Source organism: Hemibagrus wyckioides, linkage group LG25, assembly GCF_019097595.1.
Source record: "Hemibagrus wyckioides isolate EC202008001 linkage group LG25, SWU_Hwy_1.0, whole genome shotgun sequence".
NCBI classification, from domain to species: Eukaryota; Metazoa; Chordata; class Actinopteri; order Siluriformes; family Bagridae; genus Hemibagrus; species Hemibagrus wyckioides.
Window position 1 is genome coordinate 7,893,149 of NC_080734.1, and position 8,652 is coordinate 7,901,800.

The 8,652-nt window shown below is 37.4% G+C and overlaps 1 protein-coding gene across 1 annotated transcript in view; it reads left to right on the plus strand.

The window, feature by feature from the left end:
- LOC131345945 (serine/threonine-protein kinase D3-like) overlaps window positions 1-4,358 on the plus strand; it is a 56,858-nt gene extending 52,500 nt beyond the window's left edge. The window contains exons 14-19 of the mRNA XM_058379161.1: window positions 801-907; window positions 1,050-1,211; window positions 1,341-1,439; window positions 1,533-1,800; window positions 2,059-2,144; window positions 2,995-4,358. Coding sequence (XP_058235144.1) covers window positions 801-907; window positions 1,050-1,211; window positions 1,341-1,439; window positions 1,533-1,800; window positions 2,059-2,144; window positions 2,995-3,168 — 896 coding nt within the window. The 3' untranslated portion in view covers window positions 3,169-4,358. The remainder of the gene's footprint in view (window positions 1-800; window positions 908-1,049; window positions 1,212-1,340; window positions 1,440-1,532; window positions 1,801-2,058; window positions 2,145-2,994) is intronic.
- Window positions 4,359-8,652: the final 4,294 nt, after the last annotated feature.

Here is an 8,652-nt window from a genome sequence, read left to right on the forward strand (position 1 = left end):
ATCTATCTATCTATCTATCTATCTATCTATCTATCTATCTATCTATCTATCTATCTATCTATCTATCTCTCTGTCTGTCTGTCTGTCTGTCTGTCTGTCTGTCAGTCTGTCTTTCTTTATTATATAAACATTTTATATTTCCAAATGTATTGCTTTTCTGACAAAAAATTGTTATAGAAAATATTTGGATGTCAGTAAAGAAAGCAGCATATTATGTAACAGACATACTTTTCAGACAAAAAAACCATAATGAAGGCTGCTGGGTTTTGTATGGAAAAAAGAGCAATGCTCCAGAGGAACTGTGGCAGATTCCTCGAGATGTTGTCAGTAAAACTTGCCAGGCAATTTCCTTATAAAACTGCACAATATCTACTACTGACGTTTTATTCAGTCATGCCAAATACTGACTTTTATTACTGTTTACTGCTCTTTATCGTATTTTGTGTTCATGTAGAAATGTTTGACGTCATTATTTTTGAAGGCATCTGTACAACGTTTCTTCTACGTCCCTTACTCTGTAATGTATATAACTAGAGAGTGTGACACTGTAAATGTAAATAATAGCGATAAGCCGATGCTTTTAGAGAGGCAAGAAGGCTTTGCTTTTTTTTTGTCTGTGCCATACAAATAAACTTTTATTAGTGGAACTCTCTTGTGTTTTCTCCCAGCGAGTGTATTCACTCGCAACTAATATAGAACGCTGATGGAGACAGACAGACTTCGCCACCAGACTGTTTTGTTTGAAACACACTTTGTTAATGTCAGTCTCCCCAACATTTTATGTCGTTTCTCATTTACAGGCAAGCACAGAAAAACAAAGAGAGACGTCGCTATTAAGGTCATAGACAAGATGCGTTTCCCCACCAAGCAGGAGAGCCAGCTACGGAATGAAGTGGCCATTTTACAGGTAAGAACAAATTTCATTTTTTTTATATTCTATAGTGTTGGATGTACATTTACTTTGGGGTCCATTTATATTGAAATTCTTAACATTTAAAAATAGCTCTCTGCCCACAGTCATGCTTTTTTGCTCTGTCTGTGTCCTTCAGAATCTGCACCACCCAGGCATCGTAAACCTTGAGTGCATGTTTGAGACGCCTGAGCGGGTGTTTGTTGTCATGGAGAAGCTCCATGGAGATATGCTGGAAATGATCTTGTCCAGTGAAAAGAGTCGGCTTCCAGAGCGGCTCACTAAATTCCTAGTGACTCAGGTGAGGTCTATCATGCTGCAGAACTTTACCAAGATGCTCAAAACAGTCTGTAAATATTTACTACATAAAATACAGCTTACGAGGCAAAGTTCACGCTAATCACACCATGTATGTGTTGATTTCTTGCAGATTTTGGTGGCTCTGAGGCACCTCCATTTTAAGAACATTGTACATTGTGATTTGAAGCCTGAGAATGTCCTTCTGGCATCGGCTGAACCTTTTCCACAGGTGAGCACGGGTTGTTTTTGACATCAATACTAAAACCGTCACTTTAAAATGCACAGCTCCTTTTTAATATATCTGTTATCATACTAAATCTAGGTGAAGCTGTGTGACTTCGGCTTCGCCCGCATCATCGGAGAGAAGTCATTTAGACGCTCTGTAGTGGGCACACCAGCGTACCTGGCTCCTGAGGTGCTGCGTAGTAAAGGCTACAACCGCTCTCTGGACATGTGGTCAGTAGGCGTCATCGTCTACGTGAGTTTGAGTGGCACCTTCCCCTTTAACGAGGACGAGGACATTAACGACCAGATCCAGAACGCTGCCTTCATGTACCCGCCCAACCCCTGGAAGGAAATCTCTGGAGAAGGTAGGAGGCTGAAGAGACACACAGAAAGGGTGTAGCTATCATTTTAGTTAAGGTGGAGGAGGAAGACTTTTCCTGCATGCCAAAAGTATACTTAAGTGTAATCAAGTGCCACGATCTATAGTTAGAAGCATTTATATGGGATGTGCAGTACACTATCTAGTACTGGTAAGGCTAAATATGTATTAAAGCCCAAAGATATTGTAGATCAGATGTCTAAAGATTCTTTTTTTTTTTTCTTTTTTCATTTCTTTACCCCAGCAATTGACTTAATCAACAACCTGCTTCAAGTGAAGATGAGGAAGCGCTTCAGTGTAGACAAGTCTCTCAGCCATCCCTGGCTTCAGGTATGGTATACACACATGCAGAAATATCTTAATATGTTTGTGTTGGTCTGGGAAAACACATGAGGTGTCACTGTGGCTGAATTTAAAAAAACGATAAACAAAATTGGGATTATGTACGTGTATAACATTCATATGTCACATACAACATGCTTTATTAACCTTTTTTAGCCTGGCCTAGGTTATGTTCAATTTAATAAACTCCATAGTTTGCTTAAAGATGTCTAAAACGTGAATTTAGGGAATCTCTGTAGAAAATATCAAAACTTCACCATGTGAAGGCTTTTCCCATATATTTGTTTGCAATTTATTTTTTTGGCAAAGAAAGCCCAAGGCAAAGGAAAGACATACAGTTAATAATTCTACTACCTGCTAAATGAGTGTTCTACTTTAACAGCTTCATTGTCTTTTGTTATTCAGTATAATGTCAGTTTCACAAAGTAAATTCACTCACTGTTCTCTTTAAAAGGAACATTAAATGCCCATTTAATGCAATTATCATATCAGCCGCACAATATTATCGTGTCAGCAGCACAATGCATACAATCATGCAGGTAAAGGTCAAGAGTTTCAGTTAATGTTAACAACAAATATTAGAATGGGGAAAAATGTGATCGGTGTGACAAGTGGCATGGACGTTAGTACCACATTTCAGAAACTGTTGATCTCATGGGATCTTCTGTGTGTGAATCACTCACACAGACTCATGGGTCAGGATAGTAATATATTGTGTTTATATTATACACAACTTATTGAAACAGCACTCAGTTAATCAGCCTGTGTCAAATGTCACATTTGGGGATTTGCAATATAGAATTTGACTGAAATGTACCACTTTACTGCATTCTGACAGGATTATCAGACATGGTTGGATCTGCGGGAGTTTGAGACGAGACGAGGGGAGCGCTACATCACCCACGAGAGCGACGACGCACGCTGGGAGGAATACGCCGATGAAAGAAGCCTTCCTTATCCCAAGCACTTCATCATGGCTCCTAATTTGGAGGATATGGACGAGGACCCCTAGAGGCCAGGACGACTTATTTCTGAACATTACAGGGGCTCTTTAAGACCTTTTCTATTGATGATCTGCTCACTCAGCCAAGTGTAGGGACTGGCAGCGTTAAATAGATGGAGTGTTTATGATCTGCCTGATGAAGCACACTTAGAGTGGACAAGCAGTGATTAGGAACGTAGCATCTGTGAAGATTAACTCTGGATCTGCGCACAGGGACTCGGCGCACGCTTTCAGGTTGTTTCTCTTTTCATAACATTCCAGAGATGTGACTTGACGTTTGCAGCCCACTCTGTCCTTTCACTCACTGCTTTTTCAGAAAATTTTCCAGCATTTTGGAATGAACTGTAACAACCAATTGCACTGCCATTCCACCCACCTTAGGCACAATGAAGATGGGATGGGAACGAAAAACATAACTGGTGGATGTGGGAACTCTGGAGCCTCCCAAGCGATATTTTTCTACTTTTATTGAGTCACACACTTTGGAGCATTTATGCATTTTACACCAGAATATTTTAATATGTTAGGTCTTTTTTTTTTTTTTTGCAGATGAAGTGATTCTAAACTGGAAGACAAAAGCTTGTTTATGAAGTTGGACCATTTGGTGAATGCGAAAAAATGAACACACTCATTTGTGATAACTTCCAGAGATTAATAACGTGTCTAAGATGGAGCTAAGATGGACTTGACTTCATAAGTATCTTTATTTCCATCTCAAATCTTTTCAACTGAAATCCCCGGGTTCAGTGTTTCATGGTGATGTAAATGTGAACGTTTTTGTGGCTTATTAAGTTAGCTGATGTCTCCTGGAAAAGCAAGTAGTAAAATCTCAGTCTGTGGCTGGCATTTCAGAAATAAAAGCTATGAAGGAATAAGGTAGTGAAGATGATGAGAGCCTGAGAATCAGCCACTTTAAACACTATTGGTTTAGAATGATATCAGATGGTGTGGGAACCGAAAAGTCGTAAATACTGAGAACTCGCGGGACAAAGATTGTGGCTGTTTTAATGCGCTGTCGTAAGACTTTCATCTTTATTTTTATTTTCATTATGTAATTTTGAAAATGTTGCTAACTCTCACAGACTGAACCTTTTGCCTAACACTGTTCCTCACATCAGCCTCACAATGAACTGAGATGCTCTGAAATGCTTGTGATTTTTAGTTTTTTTGTTTTGAACAATTCATTCCAGAATTTGAAACCTACAATAGTTATCTATGACAGAAAGACACACCAGCTCTCCTAGCAAGCCGTGTTTGGCTGTGTTTTATTTTTTTAATTTCTAACTCAAGCATGGACGCAGGTTAAGCAGGACTTTCCTCCAGCTTTTGCATTCGGCTTTCCCAGTTCCCAAAATCGAAAGAAAAACTTTTGTTTAAAGTCTCCATAAGCTTGGGAAAAAAAAAAAAAAAATATATATATATATATATATATATATATATATATATATATATATATATATATATATATATATGTATATATATTTTTTTTTAATTCATTCCTGTCAAACATCAACTTCTAATGTACTGAAACCATGAAAGTCTTGTTCTTGCATCATAAAACGCAAGAGCCAATCAGGTTCCGGTATGCAAATACAGGCAATATAACACTGGTACATGATTCATGTTAATAAAATCTGGATATTTATGAGGGAGTAACTGCCGGTTCTGTACATGTGACTGGTATTTTTTTTGTTGTTGTTGTTGTTGTTGAAGATGTCAAGCAGTTTATTATTCCGTATACAAAATGTTATGTTCATAAGCAGATTTGGGTTTCTTTACCAATGTTTTTTATTTTTTAAGCAACACTGGTGTTTGGAGTTTGGTCACATACGCAAATGTCAATCATGAGAAATAGCCTGATGTGTTATGTGGCTCTTAAGAAGCGTTTTGGACATAAATTAAAATAAAGTGTTTACGCTAGCACATGTCTGGTGTCTTAAAACACATAGTTTGGCTCAGTGATAGTGATTTTTTTTGCACAAAATTAACTCAAAATATTAGAATGCCCACCCCTTCCAAGTATATGTATATATACAAAATAAATTGGAACTATATCACCAGCCGATTTTTACTTGAAACCTTCAAACTGAGCCAGTCGTCCTCACCGATGTTTATCTGCTGTGACACCATGTGCTATGTGATAAGAAAGAAATTTGAATGCTGCTACTGTTTTAGCTCTGCAACATCATTCATTTTGATAGATAACAGTGTGTCATACTGTGTGAGAAACAACAAAAGCAAATCTGTTGTAACAACTCAACATGGTTTGAGGTGAATTAAGGGTTTGGACAGTGCTAAACTTATAACCTTTATCTTAAAAACAAATAAAATATGTTTGTTAGCAACCTTAACATTAAGATTAACATTGGGAATGTTTGTTTATATTTGAATATACTAAGCCTATTTCTTAACCCATATGATTGGATTTGTACTGACATGGGGATATTGCATCAGTGAGTCTCTGAATGCTTGAATGGACATGCAAAGTGGTTTAGAAACAAACAAAAGATTGCTGAGGTTGTCTTTCTGTACTGATAACGGTTTAATTCAGTGTCCTTCTGTGTAGCCAATTCACTTTTCATGCTGTTGATACATATTTCTGTTGTTTGTGATTGAAATGGGAGCCATTGCTGATAAAGCAAAATTCTGAGGGATTGCAGTATTCACTGGGGGAAAATAAGAAGGTTTGGGAGAATGCTATATTTTCGTATATCAAGCCTATGTGATATGCTGGAGAGAGATGAAGTGTGGACTTAAAGAAGGCCGCCATATTTTTACAGCATGTAACGTTAATGACGTGATCCTGAGAATCTCTGTTAGTCCATGTTGCCACTGGACTGGCAGCAATTGTTGTTTTGTATATTTTTAATATTCACATATCTAATAAAATCTTTCTTCTGTATGACTGTGTCATGACCAAGTGTGAACTTTTACTATTAACAGGAGCATACACTCACTGTCCACTTTAATAGGAACACCTGAACACCTCACCTGCTAGGTTTTGCCGTAATCTGATCAGCCAATCATGTGACAGGAACAATGCGTAAACTCATACACATGCAGGTCAAAAGCTTCAGTTAATGTTCACATCAAACATGATGAGAATGAGGTAAGAGTGTGATATCTGTCACTTTAACTGTGGTATGGATATTATAACCAGATGTTTGATGTGAACATTAACTGAAGCTCTTGATCTGGGACAGGTATTCCTAATAAGGTGGATAGTGAGTGTATACTGAAAGAAGAAAGACATCACTACACTAGAAGTATGGAAGGAAAATACATTGCATCAAACACTACTAGAAAATATACTAGTATTAGAAAATCATGGCAACGACAATATGGCATGATGTTTTTTAGGATAATAATATAGCTAATAAGTGTTAGGGTGATACTTTAACCAAGTATTTTATCATTAATGTATCCAATATTTATTAAGTATACATTTATTAAGCTGTTAGCTAGGAGGAACTTGGGAATCAAACAGCATGTATATAATATTTACAGTACTTCTGTTTTCATGCAGATGAATAGAAGATTAACTTCTGTTTTTTCTAATATTAGAATGTTTCATAGTATGTTATCATTATCATATCATGTGTTTTTTGTTCTGAATGAAATGATGCTATATAAATAGCAAATGAGTTGCATTTAGCTAAGAGTATTTGGGGCAGCGGTGGATCGTCAGGGCCAGCAAGGTCTTCTCTGCTGGCCTAAACAGCAGTGATCTGAATCATTGACTTGCATTTTAATATATTTAATATATTTTCCATGAATGTGTATTAAATTATTCCCAATAGTCTATCTTCTACATTTCATAGCTTTTCTCTTGGTTCCAGTAGAGTATATTTATGATAAGAATATTTATCCAATCATATTTCAGCCAGTGGCTGACATTATGTGTCGCCAGAGTGAAAGAAATCTGCCTTAAGGCCTTCAGCATCAGTAGTGCAGGCACCTGTAGCTTAAAATAAGTGGCAATTAAATTGTTACCTTAACCAGTCAGATTTCAAGTTGGCGTCACTGGGGCCATCTAGCAGGGGCCATCCTTTGATTGTATTTTTTATATATATATATATATATATATATATATATATATATATATATATATATATATATATATATATATATATATATAAATCACAATGGCTGACAGAGGAGAAGAAATCGATTTGGTGGCAGACATCCTTACAAATGCATTTTCAAGGCAGACTTTAATAAAAATAGACTATTCCTTGTGAGGTGTGAAATACTGTAGACTAATTTCTTTTTTACTTTGTTATTTAACAGTTGATTAGTATCTATTGCCATGGTGTCATAATGATGGAATAGAGGTGGATTAATTCAGGAAGGACACCAGTGGAGGCCTAGGTGTGCATGGCCCGCCACGTTTCTCCTCATCCTCCACGGTTGCACGGTATGTGCACCACTGATATATGAAAAAAAATTTCAAAAATTGGAGAAAGTCTTTTTATATTGTGGTATATCTTTTAAAAAAATCTGATACCATTATAATACTAAAACTAAAACTGATAAACGGCATAGAAAAGCCTAGATGATGGTATCTTGATGCACAGGTTCTTTGTCTCAAGACATACTCACTGTTGAGACTTTAAAAGCAATGAGGTGCTAATAGAGTGTAAATCAGACTAAAATGGTCCAATATGACTGCGGCTGAGCTCTATTAAAGTGAACTCGACTGAGCAGCAGACGGCAGCTCGGCTCTGTGGTTACTTCATGCTGCTCCCAGTGGGCTTCACGGTAAATGAACAAAGAGGACAGTGGGTAAGGAATCGACCCATGTATCAGTGTATAAGCATGTGTGTCAGGTAAATTCTAATTTTGTTTAAGGTCACCAGAGTCATTCATCAGTCTCAATTGAAAGAAATACTATTGCTTTAGTGCTAGCTTTAGAGTTTCTACTAGACGATTTATGTAGAACTGCATGTATTTATTATGGGATGGATATTGTTTTCTGTATTGACCTCATTTGTAACCATATCTTTTAATTGCTACTGTTGCTGGAGGCACATGTGCGTGTGAGTGAGTGTGTGTGTGCTTGCTGCTCCTGTCAGAACCTAATCCAACATGTAGCATGTGTGTGTGTGAGTCTGTGAGTCTCCCCTTCACCACTTCGGCTAAATGACTACCAGATGTGGCGGCTCCACGTGGCCTCTTTAAGGCAGAGGGAGCTGGGGACTCCTCCATCCAGAGAGAGACTTTTTATCTGATCAGGTAACCTGACAAAAACTTACATCATGGCTGATTTACTATAAACAAGAATTTCAGGACTGGGTGAAGATTTACGCTATGATGATTTAGTAGTGAATTTTTAATAGTATAGTATAGTATACACCAACCAGGCATAACATTATGACCACCTGCCCAATATTGTCTCGGTCTCCCTTTTGCTGCCAAAACAGCCCTGACCCCTCATGCACCCTGTATTTTGACACCTTTCTATAAGAACCAGCATTAACTTCTTCAGCATTT